General features: G+C 36.8%; 1 protein-coding gene across 11 annotated transcripts in view; it reads left to right on the top strand.

Annotated features, from left to right (window-relative positions):
• rapgef6 (Rap guanine nucleotide exchange factor (GEF) 6) overlaps positions 1–15,349 on the top strand; it is an 87,297-nt gene that overhangs the window by 66,792 nt on the left and 5,156 nt on the right. For 5 of the 11 annotated variants that reach the window (XM_051092784.1, XM_051092779.1, XM_051092785.1 and 2 more), the window contains 12 exons: positions 3,642–3,799; positions 5,070–5,084; positions 5,387–5,627; positions 5,734–6,120; positions 6,200–6,411; positions 7,257–7,380; positions 9,402–9,425; positions 10,266–10,483; positions 11,862–12,041; positions 12,878–13,015; positions 13,991–14,101; positions 14,701–14,875. In XM_051092784.1, coding sequence (XP_050948741.1) covers positions 3,642–3,799; positions 5,070–5,084; positions 5,387–5,627; positions 5,734–6,120; positions 6,200–6,411; positions 7,257–7,380; positions 9,402–9,425; positions 10,266–10,483; positions 11,862–12,041; positions 12,878–13,015; positions 13,991–14,101; positions 14,701–14,875 — 1,983 coding nt within the window. The remainder of the gene's footprint in view (positions 1–3,641; positions 3,800–5,069; positions 5,085–5,386; positions 5,628–5,733; positions 6,121–6,199; positions 6,412–7,256; positions 7,381–9,401; positions 9,426–10,265; positions 10,484–11,861; positions 12,042–12,877; positions 13,016–13,990; positions 14,102–14,700; positions 14,876–15,349) is intronic. The other 6 variants (XM_051092780.1, XM_051092781.1, XM_051092783.1 and 3 more) reach the window with 6 other exon arrangements.

Here is a 15,349-nt window from a genome sequence, read left to right as displayed (position 1 = left end):
CTGTCATTGGTCAACATCTTTTCTTATGTAAATAACAGTACAGTGTCACAGTTCCTGTGTGGAAGTCATTCTTTTCACTTCCTGATTCTGTGAAATCATGAACTCTGTTTGTCACATGACCTAGCAGTGCATACTAGCGTAATACTCTGGTATTATTCTGTGTGTAGTATGTATGATTGTACTCACACACATTTTCTGTAGGTCACATTCAGAGTCCGATAAATCTTCATCTGTGTGTGTCTGCGTGTTTGTTGGTACACGTGTATGAAAGTCCATTTCTGCCACATAAGAACAGAAATTCCTAAAATTTGCAATCCTAAAACTTAAACAGGGTTTGTAGAAGGTGCTTAAAGTGCTTGAAGTACTTGAATTTGACTTTTAAATAAAATTTAAGTCCTGAAAAACCTTTAGAAACAACCATATTTATGAAGAGGTACTTAAAATAAAGGTACTTGAATTTTTTATTAATAGATATGAAATTGTTGCAATCTTTTCACACAAAATGAATACTGCAGCCCGTCTAATATAGAGCCATATGACGTAAAAGTTCAACTGACTTCTGTCATTATGTATTTATATCTCATAATTATGGCTTGGAATGTCAAACGTGTCTTTTATCTCAGAATTTTGACTTTTATCTCATGCCTTTTTAACTATTTCAGAATTTATCTCAAAATTATGACTTAGTACCATAACTTGACTTTTAATCTCATAATTGTGACAAAATGTTAAAATTTTGACTTTTATCTCATAATTTTTACTTTTTATCTCATAATTAAGATTTATCTTGTGACTTTTTATCTCATAATTTTGACCTAGTATGTCAATTTATCTCATAATTATACCTTTTAGCTTATAATTATGACACTGTCAAAAATATTCTTATCTCATAATTTTTACTTTTTATCTCATAATTAAGATACAGTGTTTCAATTTATCTTGTGACTTTTTATCTCATAATTTTGACTCAATATCTCAGTTTATATCATTATGCTTTTAACTTATAATTATGACATAGTATATCATAACTTGACTCATCTCATAATTGTGACTTAAAATATCAAAATGTTGTCTTATCTCAAAATGTTTACTTTTTATCTCATTATTAAGATATAGTATTTTAATTTTGACTTATATTGTGACTTTTCATCTCAGTTTATCTCATAGGATTGTGCTTTTTTAACTTGTAATTATGACATAGTATGTCATAACTTGACTTATCTCATAATTGTGACTAAAAATGTCAAACCTGTCTTTTATCCCATAATTTTTACTTTTGTTTATCTCATAATTATGATTTTTATCTTTTAATTATGATGGTGTCATAACTTGACTTATAATGTCTTTTATCTTGTTTATATTTTTAATCTCATAATAAAGATAGTATTTCAATTTCAACTAATCTTGTGACTTTTTACCTCAGTTTTGACTTAGTATGTCAATTTATCTCATAATTATGCTTTTATCTTAAAATCGTGACATTGTGTCTTAATTTGACATCTCATAATTGACTTAAAATGTCAAAATTTTGTCTTCTATCTCATAAATTTGACTTTTTATCTCATAATTAAGATTTAGTATTGAATTTCAACTTATCTTGTGACTTTTTATCTCATAGTTTTGACTTGTCTCATGATTTACTAAAGCATTGTTTTCTTGTAGTGGAAATGGGCTTGCGTACATGTGTATCCGAAGTGATGTGTTTTGTATCTACAGTAGTTTCGGGTGTTCTTTGTGCACTTGTATTGATGTTTCCTGTCGTATCAGATGTGTTGATGAGGATGATGTCATTGAGTGAAGTGATGGGTGGAGAGACATTGTTGTCCTCTCAGAGCAGATCGTCACATCTCTTTTTTCTCTCGGCTCTGAGAGCGAGACAGCAGCATGTTAATTAGCCCTTCTCTGTAAAGGTCAGCGTGTGATTGGCACAGAGTTTACCCACGAGACAGCGCTGTTTCCTCTCGTCTGAGATGTCACGTGTTCTCGCCCTTCTTCTGCTGTGTTTGCTCATCTGAGCCTCTTGTCTCATTCATTCATTGTGTGTGTGTTCATTCTGTGTTTGTGTTCTTGTCTGTTTAGAGCGCTTTCACACTGAAGCTTCTTACATCACAGTTTAGTTTGTTAAGACTGCAGTATTTCTCATTCTCACATTCTTCGCATTCACTGCACTACGTTTGCAGCAGATGAACGATGAATCAAAACTACCTCTATTTCCTCTTTTCATCAGTGATTTTACTCCAGGGTTTTCCCTAAAGCATCTTTATTTTGATGCCACTTAAGGGTTACTGGATGATGTTAACCAGTTGCTGAACAGCTGTCTAGTTCTTGTTTTAGCCAATCCACATTCGCTCTGGCTCCATCCCGTTCAGTGAATCAAGTGTGAAAACGGCCTAAATGTCCATGTGCAGGGTTTCTGCAGGTCTTAAGAAGTCTCAATTCACCCTTCCACAAATTAAGACCTAAAAAAATCTTAAATTAGAGCAGAATGTCTTACATTGATAAAGTCACAAATACAACACAAATGCAATCTTGTCACACAAATTTAACGCTGCAGCTAGTCTATTATAGAGTCATGTGACATGAAAAGTTTAATTTACTTGAGTCATTATGATCTTTTATCTCATAATTGACTTTATTTTTTTTTTTTTATCTCAGAAATGTTATTTTGTCGCATAATTACAATATCATAATTTAAACTTTTATCTCATGACTTTTTATCTATTTCAGGCTTTATTTCATAATTTTAACTTAAAATGTCAAAATGGTCTTTTATCACTTTATCTCAAAGTTTTGACTATGCCAGTTTATCTCATAATTATGCTTTTTAATTCATTCAATGTTGCATGCATATCAAAAATGCAAATCTTCCTCAGTATTTTGTTGTTTTTCAATACAAATACCTGTTTGATAATAATATTCTTATATCAAGACACATTCAGCTGAGATGCATTGAACATATGAAGTCTTATTTTCTAAGAAGTTCAAGAAAATTATGTGAGCTTATGGTTAAAACGTAAACTAATAGCTGTCATTGGGGTATAAAAATTTTAAATACATTTTCTGTTTGCATTAGGTTGATTTTTCTGAGCCAACCTGCAGATATTTGTTGTTGTTTTAATCATCAGCTCATTTAATTTTGGTCAGATGTACAGGAAGCAAGACTTCTTATCTTGTAAATGTCATTTTGCTTCTTATGTAAATGTACCTTGCAATATTAAGATATTTGCACTGGAAAGCAAGACATAAATGCTGATCAGTTTATTGCAGTGTGATCAGAAGGTACAGTAAAAGTTATTTTATTTTCCATATTCCAGGTGTTGGAGCAGAGCTATTCAAGCCAAATGCTTTATTTATTTAGTGCAATGAAATAAAAAGTAATGGAGATCTGTTGGAAGTTGTATTTTCAAACTTCGAAGCCTTGCTAATAAAAGACATTGACATTCACAGACCATATTGACATATTGTGTTCAGTTCATTTATTCCTTAAATTTACTTTACTTGAAAAGGTCTTCATAAAACCTGCAGAAACCCTAATGTGAAAATCTCTTCCATCTATCTGTACATATGTGTGTGCGTGTGTTCATTGACATACAGTGTTAGTGTCTATGGTGGATGAAATCCATCTCTCTCTGTGTCTGCAGTGACGCTGGCGTGTCTCAGTCGCAGGACGACAGTATCGTGGGCACTAAACAGTGCCGGCACAGCGTGGCCATAATGCCCATCCCGGGCAGCCTGTCGTCCAGCAGTCCTGACCTGCTCCATCCTGCCGCCAGCAGTCTAGACTTCACCAACCCTTCAGGTAAGACATCACACCATCGGAGCACAAGTTTAGCCACATGCATCATATGGTGTAAAACAAATTTAACACAATATATGCTCAGAATTCACAGATTGTCACACAAAAAGTTGATCAAAATAATCTTGTTGCATTTAATAAAAATTTTAACTGTAATACATTTTCATGTAATCGTAAATTTCATGCAATTAGTTGAACTAAAACATTACACTCAGTTCACACTTAAGTATATTCTTTTGAGGTATATTATTTCCATAACGAGTTCTCATTCTGGTTTAAGATATGCCAAAGTGTGCAAAATCTTCTGTATCTGAGTGGACCTGATGCTGTTTACTTCTTATTTCAAGCTCTGAAAATCTTCCACATGCAAATAGAGATATAGTTAGAATATATGAGAATGCTGGGAAAGATTTCTGTAAATGTTCCTTTACTGTAACTTCAGCTCTGTGTTGTCTCAAATGAAAGTTTCAGATCCTCTGCACAGAAACGTGGAAACCAGCTGAAAATTACTCACACTTGTTTTGTTTTAGTTCCATATACCCTTTTTTTCTTTTTCAGACCACAAAAAGAGGATTTTTAAGAAAAAATTGCCCTGTGCGCACTTGTCTATAGATCAGTATCTGTCACTTAATTCGAATTGCGATATAAACTAGTGTCTGTGAATATTAAAACTGTTTAATGCCTTCGTTTGATTATCAGAAAAATTGAAACACACAAGAAAAGATTGTAGGGTCCTATAGTTCAAACTGTTGAAATTGAGAGTTTTGGACTTTTTTTTTTTTCACTGAAATAATTGATTTGTTATTACACAGAGAGTACAGTACCGAAAAAAGGTACCGTTGGGTACTGGCATCGAATTTCAGGTTTTACCAGGTTTTCTCATCCTATTCTTCAGAAACAGACTGAAATTTAACATATTATTTAGCGAATATCCTGACTTTGTGCACGGCTGCGTGTTCATGAGACTCCATTAACGTCACAGTTCACACCGACTTGCCCAGGAAAAGCACACAAATTCTACATTAATAAAAAAATAATAATAATAAATTCTGTGATAATTTTGCTTATTTTTTAAAACGCTATATGCTGATTGGCATGTACTGCCATTATATGTTTGTTTTTTTTTAAATATTCTTTTCTGGTCCAAAAAACAAAAAAGGGCATACAGCATTAGATTGTGATGTGTTTGATGATAGATCGTGTGTGCTGTAGTGTCATGTGTCATCTCTCTCTTTCTGTCTTTACTCTCTGTTTGTTTCTTGCCTCCTTGAAGTGGCTGGTTTCTACTGTAAGTACACCCGGAGTACATGTGCACGTCATTATGAGTTTGTGGCATGAAATATTTTACTTGGAATGTCCAAATGCATGTGAAAATGCATCAGTGTGATAGATTGTGCTCCAAACTGATAAGACTTCATTGTCAAATTGTGTGGAAGCCAACGGCTTGAACAGATCTAAGCCAAACATTTTGTCATAGAGCGATTGATGGTTGAGGTTTGTGAATATGTTGCTCTGTGAGTATGTGTGCATCTTCAACTGTGTTGCGTTTAACTCTTAAACTCTTCATCTCTTTCCTCTTGATGCAAACAGACATTCCAGATCAGGTGATCCGCGTGTTCAAGGCCGACCAGCAGAGCTGCTATATTATCATCAGTAAAGACACCACAGCCAAAGATGTTGTCTCACACGTGGTCAGTGAATTCGGCCTCATCGCCGCTCCAGAGACTTATTCGCTATGTGAGGTTTCTGTTAGTCCTGAAGGAGTCATCAAACAGCGCCGACTGCCAGACCAGCTCTCAAAACTAGCAGACCGCATTCAACTCAACGGCAGGTAAGCATGAACCAGGGCACAACCAGCACGTCGGCACAAAAGAGGATGTTGACGTGACCAAAGCTGATGATTATATAGTAATCCCATCAATCATGTGTTTGCTCAGGTACTACCTGAAGAACAACATGGAGACTGAGACGCTTTGCTCCGATGAAGATGCTCAAGAGCTCTTAAGGGAGAGTCAGATCAGTCTCCTGCAGCTCAGCACCGTGGAGGTGGCCGCGCAGCTCTCCATGAGAGACTTTGGCCTGTTCCGCAACATCGAGTCCACCGAGTATGTGGACGACCTGTTTAAGCTGGACCCGGGCGGTGGCAGCAGCAGTCATCTGAAGCAGTTCGAGGATGTCATCAACCAGGAGACCTTCTGGGTGGCCACTGAGATCCTGCGCGAGCCTAATGCGCTCAAACGCATGAAGACCATCAAGCACTTTATCAAGATCGCCCTGCACTGCCGCGAGTGCAAGAACTTCAACTCCATGTTTGCCATCATTAGGTGAGTCTCACACAGATTCTGAACTTGAGAGTAGGACCTTACGTGATGTTCATGTGCTGTGTTTTTATGTGCTCGTCAGTGGTCTTAATCTGGCTCCAGTAGCACGATTGAGGAGCACGTGGGAGAAACTACCCAGTAAGTATGAGAAACTGTTCCGCGACCTTCAGGACATCTTCGACCCGTCGCGCAACATGGCCAAATACCGCAACATACTGAGCAGCCAGAGCGTACAGCCTCCCATCATCCCACTGTTTCCTGTAGTCAAGAAAGATCTCACCTTCCTGCATGAAGGTCAGTAGGTCAACTTTACCTTCTTAAATATACATGTGACGTTAAATTGTGAAGATCTTGATTTTTCTTTGAAGGGCTTTAATTAATAATGTAATTTAGGTTACTGATTTTAGGTAATGTATTCTGACTACTTTTTAGATTACTTTTTTATCTAGCTTGTTTCAAACTTAATGTTAAAGTGCAACACTGATTTAAAAAAGCAAAGAGAAAGAAAATATATTCCTTTTTTTAACATTATCTACATCATAAAATGCATGAGAGACATTGCATTGCATCACATATGGGTTTTCCAAACTGGACTTAATGTAAGAACTGCAGTCCATTTGTGAGTTGATATAAAACTTAACAATTAATTAAATGTAAAAAAAAAAAAAACTTGAACACTAAAAATAGAAATATTTTATTTGATTACCTGCATGTAAATGTGACCATTAACCAACATCAGAGAACTGTAAACAAGCAAACTGTTAAATTATTAGAATACTTATTTGGAATGTAAACCAGTGTTTAGTAACTTGCATACTTAATTGTTTCAGTTATTGGTTTGCAAATTTATTTGCATGACATTTGTAAATATTAGAGAAAAAATAAGAAGAATTTGGGAGAATCAATAAATAAATTCTGAATAATTTACTGCCATTGTGTGAATATGTAATCATGTAATTCATAAACATTTAACTGTAATCTGATTATGAGCATTTTTAAATATAATATACTCTTAATTACTTGCATAATTTTTGGAATCTGATTACGTAATCCAGATTACATGTAATTGCTGCACATGTGCCTGTATTTTTAAAAGGACTCCGGTCCTAAAACTGTCCATCATCTCTTATCTTTCCCAGGTAACGATTCGAGTGTTGACGGCTTGGTGAATTTCGAAAAGTTACGAATGATCTCCAAGGAGATCCGAAATGTAGTGCGCATGACGTCAGCCAACATGGACCCAGCGCTCATGTTTAGACAGAGGTAAAGACTGCAGACTTTTGCACACAGACACTGAGAGCATGTTCTGAAATTCCACAAGAAATCAAAATTGTTCCTGCTTTTACTGTGAACAATTCATTTTTTTTAAGAAAACATTGTTCTCTTTCTAACATTCGTTCAGTATCTCACTTTTATGGGGACAACCTATCTCCCATCAACGCATTTACCACTGCTGGTGGAAGCTATTGTATTATGTTACAGTCACGTGAATATAGTAACCCCCAAAAGCTCTACAAGCACTCTACCAGGGGTATGGCTATGTCTTGGGCACTATTTAGGGGCATTTCTTATCCAAGACATTTGCGCTGTGGCTAGCTGCTCTTTCTGCACATTTAGGGTTATAGTTAGGGAGATTCTATAGACGGGATGTGACAGAACTGTCCTTTGCCCAGTCAGTCCTGGGGTGTGTGGACATGATGTACTATGAGTACTTGGGTATTCCAGTCTATCTTAAGTGGCAAATCTTAGTCTGCTTCATCAGCATATCAGCAATACTGAGATTGTCTATAGACCATAGTGAGATACCAACGAATGTTAGAAAGAAAACTTTAGGGTACTAACATGTCCCCGGTTCTCTGATAACAAGTTTTACAGCATTGAGATAATGACGAAACTGCAAGTAGCTGTGGTTTATATCTGCATGGAGGTGGAGCTTTCTGATCGCTGCAGCGATTGGTCTGCCATGATTGGTACTTTCCGCATTTGGTCAAGTCTGAGGCATTACCATAGTGAGATACTAGAGATGCACCGATCGACTGACCAGGGACCGGAATTAGCCAGTTTTCCACATGATCAGCCCGTACCGATGACCGGCTGGTCAGTCTGCTGATTGCCGGTCTGTTTTGTCGTCACACTTACGGCAACTGATAATGTATTTGTGTCATACCAGATGAGGCTTGTGCAGCCTGAGTGAGTATGTGAGAGAGACTCGTGCAGAAATCAAAATAAATGGGCGCAAGAGCACTCATAGAAAGTTATAGATGCGCCCTGCAGTACAAAAAAAAAAGATATTTATAATATATGATTTAAGTAGGCAACATTGCACGACGCTTGCCTAAATATCAACACAATTGCAATATGACACTGATTTTATACAATAGTAGTTCAATAAACAAGAAGTTAAAATTAAGTGACTTACATTTTAGTCATAATATTGCCTGTGTTTGCTAAATTTCACTGGTGAAAATAGTTCCAGTCAAAGCCACAGCAGGCTGCCTGTCTCCGAGCAACTCCACAGGGTTTCGTTACTGAATGAATCCACGTTTTTCAGAAACCCATTTATAAAAGACAGTCACTTTCCTCATTTCTGAATGAATCTGCGTTTGAACAAATCGGTTGAATGAATGACTAAATGACCCGCAGTCTTTTGCTGCCACCTACTGGTGGTTTGGTTTCACATGTAAAAGTATTATTGCATTTTACCCAACATTTCTTACTTGGATGTTTTAAAAATATTTAAAACATTAATCTTATAAAGTTATTTATGCATTTATAGAGAATATCTGTAATTGTAATGTTTAATACAATTTTGGTTTGTATATGCTGTCAATTATAGTTCTTAGAAAGAAAATCGGAATCTGCAAAAATTCATAATGGAATCAGGCCAAGAAAATTGCCATCGGTGATTCTCTATGAGATACCTCACTTCATTTCATTGGAGAACCGGTGTTATGTTAGTAACCTAAAGTTTGTTTTCATAATCTAACTCTGACGTAACCTAGGCTGTGTGAGCGGGAAAGATAGTGAGTCCAATAGCTGTTCTGTCAGACTGCTCACTTTTCAGTCTAGACGGATAAAATCACATCCGTTTTATCTTCTGATATGTTTTTATTTAGACTTGAAATTCATTTATTGTCACTGAATCACTGGCACACATGCAGCAGATGTTTTCTCCCTTTCTCTGATAGGATCAAGTGTAGTGTTTGTTGGTGGTACTTTCTGTCTGTCTGAGTGTTTCTCTCTTTCTATTCATGTTTTCTGCCTCTCATGGGCTTTGCTTACAGGAAGAAGAGGTGGAAGAGTTTAGGGTAAGTGTGCTGTCCTGCATGTCCTGAATGTGTCATGACCATTAACCTGGACACACCAACTCCTGCAACTCTTCCTGCCTCTTTCTCATCCTCTAAACCATTGATCTTCATGTAACAGATCATGGTCGTCGATTTTGATTTATTATTTTTTTTTGCGTTAATGGAACTGAACACATTGCATGACTGCATTACGCTGCTGTAGTCATTGTTTGCTTAGAGTGGCAAGTATATGAGGTTTAATGTTTCATATTCACAAATGGAAGGACTTTCACAATAGAAATTTCTACAAATACACTACTGGTCGGAAGTTTGAAATAATTAAGATTTTTAATGTTTTTGAAAAAAAAAAGGGTGTTTTTGTTCATTTATTTGATCAAAAAATTTAATTTAAATATATATTGTAAAATGTAATTTATTCCTGTGATGCAAAGCTGAATTTTTAGCTTTAGTACTCCAGTCTTCAGTGTCACATGATCCTTTAAAAAGTCATTCTAATATGCTTATTTGTGTGATACATCTTATGTTTTAGGATTCTTTAATGAATAGGAAGCTCACAAGAATAGCATTAATTTGGTTTTAACCATTAGTGTACATGCAAGAAGCTCATAAACCATACATGAAAAACAAGATTTACAAAAATTAGTTTTCTTTTTTTTTGTTTGCAAGACCAGAAAAAAACACTTGTACATCATCAAGTTTACATTCCACATTTGTGTATGTTGCTTTCATTTTTTCTGTTTGTGACTGTCCTCCCATTTATTAGTGAGCATCAGTCCACAAGAATGAAGCACCTGGCGTGTTTGTCAGTTGTTAGTATTCACTGCTCATTCATTTCCTCAGGTCTCTAAGTCAGGGCAGCACCAACTCAAACCTGCTGGACGTTCAGGGCAATCACAAGAAGCGCGTGCGGCGCAGCTCTTTGCTCAACGCCAAGAAGCTGTACGAGGACGCCCAGATGGCACGTAAGGTGAAGCAGTATCTGGCACACCTGGAGGTGGAGACGGACGAGGAGAAGTTCCAGATCATGTCGCTGCAGTGTGAAGCGGCCTACAGCACATGTGCGTACTCTGATCACTGTTAGAAAAAACCTGACCTGCTTCTTAGGTTTTAGTTGCACAGAAGAGCAGTCCAGATTTCTGTATTTGACAAATCACTGCCATCTAGTGGGCGGCTAGACAAGTGTTATATTTATTATAGAATTTTTTGGATTATTTTCTTAGTATCATCTTATTTTCTCATTAACTCTTTCCTGTGACCATTCAGCTGAATGTTCTGTTGTAGTTTTGTTCATGCTCATCATAATAATGCTTTATGCAAAGTGGTTTGGGTTCTTTTCATTAGTCTTGAGTAGGGCTGAGTATGGAAGCCCGTTTCCACCACTTAATAATTTTTTTTAAAAGGTAATTGTGACTTTTTTTCTGTGTTTTATGTCACAGTTCTGACTTTTTTTCTCAGAATTGCAAACTCGCAATTCTGACTTTTTATCTCGAAATTGTGAAATATAAACTTGGAATTGCGAGAATAAAGTCAGAATTGCAAGATAAAAACTCAAAGTTTTGACTTTTTTCTCGTAATTGCAAGTTTGTATCTCGCAATTCTGACTTATTTCTCACAATTGTGAAATATAAACTTTAATTTATAATTGCGTTATAAAAAAGACTGATACGTTATCAAGTCACAATTGCAAGATACAAACTCGCAATTCTAAAAAAAAAATTGTCACAATTGCAAGATATAAACTCGCAATTCTATGAAAAAAGTCACAATTGTGAGTATATCTCGCAATTCTGACTTTATAACTCGCAATTGTGAGTTTGTATCTCATAATTCTGAGAAAAAAGTCAGAATAACGAGATGTAGATTTGCAATTGTGAGACAAAAGTCAGAATTGTAAGATAAAATATCGCAATTGCATTTTTTTTTACTTCTCATTCAGTGGTGGAAACAGGGCTTTCATAGCGGAGCGAGTAGAAATATGTGAGAGATTTTACTATAGTCAGGGATGCACGTAAGTTTTCAGTCTTTTTCTCATGAGAGAGATTTTATGTGACCTATTAAATATATCTGTAAAAAAATATATATATATAACAAAATAATAAATAAAGGGCAATCATTTTAAAAAATGTGAGTATGAAAAGTGAGTATTAAATAAAAATATTAATTTGAACATTTATTACACTTAAAAGCACCCTTTCTGTTTTACTTTTTAAAAAAATATATATATAAATTTTCATCATTAAAATCAGCAAGCTTTTATTTTGGCATGCTGGCAGCAAGTAAGTATATGTGAGTATATATTTAGTGCTGCCAAATGAAAAAATGGAAAAAGAAGACGTATTGTCACCCTAATAAATATACAAATGCCATCGATGTTGAAGAAAGCACACTTTACAAACGAAACATCTGACAGCAAGTGTTGTGTGTGTTTTTCTGCAGTGTCTAAGAACCTGAGCGAGCGGCGCTCCACTAAATCGGACATGTCCCCGGTGTCCATGCGCTCCGGTGTGTCTTCAGCCAAGTCTCAGAACCGCGTCTCTCAGGTGCTGCAGGTTCCTCCCGTCAGCCTGTACCCTCTGCGCAAGAAGAGCATCGCCAAAGACCTGTCCGCTTCCTTCAGTACGTGACCCATCACAAGCTTTCTGAAGTGAAGGATTATATGCTGCACGTCTGACAGTGTTCATCATCGTCTTCTAGATTTTTTTTTCCTTATACACAGTTGATCCTTTGCAAACAGCTTGATTGACAGGTGCTCTGACCAGTTATAATGCTGAAACTGTGATTTTTTTCCGGCAAACAATCAGACAGAGTAGATTAACATCTGTGGACTTAAACTTGAAAAATTGTATATTTTGACGTCTTTCCGCGGTTGAAATAAAATACAATTGATGTTCATTCATGTTTATTTTGAGCTTTAAGTAAATAAAAAAGATGATTGGTTGATCAGTAGACCTAATAAGGCAATACATTGATCCTTCACAACATATTAAAGAGCCACTAAAAGGAATTTATTGTTTAAATTTCTTTAAAAAATGACATTTTAAAGCTGAGACTTTGTTTCATAATTACGTAACCTGCTCTGTCTTGTTTGTCGACGTGTTTTTAGTTTCCTCTTTAAAGAGGAAAGTGTTCCACAATGTATTTTTAACCGCGTGAGAACGTGTAGTGTGAGAGCGGCACTGCTTGTCGGAAATGGCAACAGTAACTAAGTAGGGTAGGTTTTTGCGAAGGGTCAATTTCATAATAATTATGCATAATTTCAAATCTAACCAAATGAAGCTGATGATAACCACAGATAACCACAACAGTATTTCACAGTGTGAACTTCAACTCAGTAGCAGCTCAAGAAGTGATCATGGTGTAGGGAACAGTTGAGAATGAGAAAGCCATACGGCTCCCTCTGCTGTCTGAACTGTGTTAATGCCATCTGACCGAAAGTCTGCTGTGCTCTTCAGGTCCTAACTCACCTCAGACGCAGAAGAAAGCAACTGGCACGGCTGAAGACATGAGCGCCAAGAGACCCGAAGACACGTCCACCGTCTCCTCCCTGCACTCCAGTCCTACCGTCTCCCCACAGGGATCTCCTCGCAAAGGTACGACCCGGACAAACCTCCGGTCAACAACTTCAATTTACTTGATTTATAAAAATCAAGTCTCAAATGTGATCATCAGGCTTTTGAGTAATGTTTATTTGTTCATCAAACTAAGCATTAAATATCATCTCACTAAGACATATTATTGAAAATATAGAGTGACGACTGATATATATATATCATTATATGTATCTACTATACTGTTATAAAGATCTCATTGATTTACATTACAAGCAGCCAGAATTTCGTCACTTTTTGTCCATAGAAATATCAGCATCTGCACCAAATTGCATAAATTTGCTCAGTTTGTGTCTCTAATTAAAACTAAGCTGTTTTTCCTCCCTATTCTCACTATATCAGACTATATGTGACCCTGGACCACAAAACCAGTAGCACGGGTGTATTTGTAGCAATAGCCAACAATACATTGCATGGGTCAAAATTATCTTATATTTTATATTATATTATATTATATTTTTCTTGTATGCCAAAAATCATTACAATATTATGTAAACATTATGTCTCATGAAGATATTTTGTAAATTTCCTACTGTAAATATATCAGTACTTAATTTTTGGTTAGTAATATGCATTGCTAAGAACTTAATTTGGACAACTTGAAAGATGATTTTCAATATTTAGATTTTTTTGCACACTCAGGTTCCAGATTTTTAAATAGGTGTATCTCAGCCAATTATGTCATATCCTAACAAACAATACATCAGTGGGAAGCTTATTTATTCAGCTTTCAAATGATGTATACATCTAAATTTTAAAAAATTGACCATTATGACTGGTTTTGTGGTCCAGGGTCACATATGAGCCATGAAAGCCTGATATCAAATATAAAACAAAACAAAACAAGAACAATTAAAGGTTCCAGTTTACTATGATTTTACATTTCAGGCTTTACAGTGTTAATTGTGTCTTTTGTGATATCCAAGCTTATGAAATATTCCCATCATTGTCTCACAGTGGGCGGAGCTCCCAGACAGAACTGCGGTCAGCTGAACCTGTCGGGTTCGTCCTCGTCTCTGGCCAGCGAGGTCGGCGGAAGGACGGCAGGCGGACGCACGTACGGCATAGGTGGGGCTTTCCTTCAGAGACAGATCCTGAGGATAACCTGTCAGAGCAGCAGACAGGAAGAGGAAAGACAGGGACAGGAAGAAACACGCAAGCGCTTCAGGTCCCCCTTCAGATACTTGAGAGACAGGAGCAAGTCCAGGGACAGAACTGGGACAGTGAGACAGGATGAGAAGCAGGCAGACAGTCTGAAGACAGACAGACACTGGAGGAGAAAAACTGTGTGATTGATTGTTTGTCATTATGTGCTGTTCCTGTTCCTCTGCATCAGTGTAGTTCAGCCAAAGCCATTTGTTCACATTAGTCTTTCAGATTCAACTGTGCATTTGAATAATCAAGGTGCAAGTTCAGAAAGGTTGTGCCAGGTTGCATGCTCAATTATGTTGAATGTGTGATTCAGTCTGGTTGTTTTTTGGACAGAAGTTGAGGGAATGATGACAGGAACAGATGCTTTCATGTGTCATAGTTTCTCTGTAATGACTGCAAGGAGTTGTGTAATAAAGGCAGAGGTTTGTGTTGCGCTTTTGGTTTGTGTCATGCTCAGCGATGTCCTGCGAGTGTGATGGCACACATGCTGATCATCTATCTGCTCTCTTTCACAGGTTACGCCCTCATGCCCGCCGGCAGGTCTGACCTCTCAGACTCCAGCGAGATCTCGTCCCGCTCCAGCATCGTCAGTAACGGCTCTGTGGACTCCATGCCCACAGTGCCCACCATCAGCGTCCCGACAGAGACGCCTGCAAACGCTCCAGCCGACTACAGTCAGCCCGGCACGAGGTAGAGCATGCCACAACACCTCAGACAGTCTTAAGCTAAAGCAACTGATCCGAATCAGTTCTGCTGGATTCAAGATGTCTGCAGTTTGAGCAAACGTTCCTTAAAAAGGCTTACATTCAGTTTAAGGCCATAAGAATTGTGAAATATCATGGTTTCTGTGGGTCTTATAAAGTCTTAATTCACTATTTCACAAATTAAGGCCTTAAAAGTTCTTAGATTAGGGCAGAAAGTCTTCAGTTCCTAAAGTCGTGGCATTAAATGTTGCATGCACTGTAAAAATTAATATGTATAATTTGGACTGCAGTAACATTACTCATTTAAACTGTTAGCTGTCAGCAATTTATATTGAACTTTTAAGCTTTTATTTAGATGGAAAAGGCAGTAGAGCTTTTATGTTGATGGAATACTCCAACTTCAGTGAAAACAGGCTTACAAAAACGCGTCTCACTACAAATCTAGTGAAATACTGTCATC

Source organism: Labeo rohita, chromosome 21, assembly GCF_022985175.1.
Source record: "Labeo rohita strain BAU-BD-2019 chromosome 21, IGBB_LRoh.1.0, whole genome shotgun sequence".
Lineage (NCBI taxonomy): Eukaryota > Metazoa > Chordata > Actinopteri > Cypriniformes > Cyprinidae > Labeo > Labeo rohita.
Note: the sequence above shows the minus strand (reverse complement) of the source record. Positions and strands in the feature narration are given on the sequence as shown.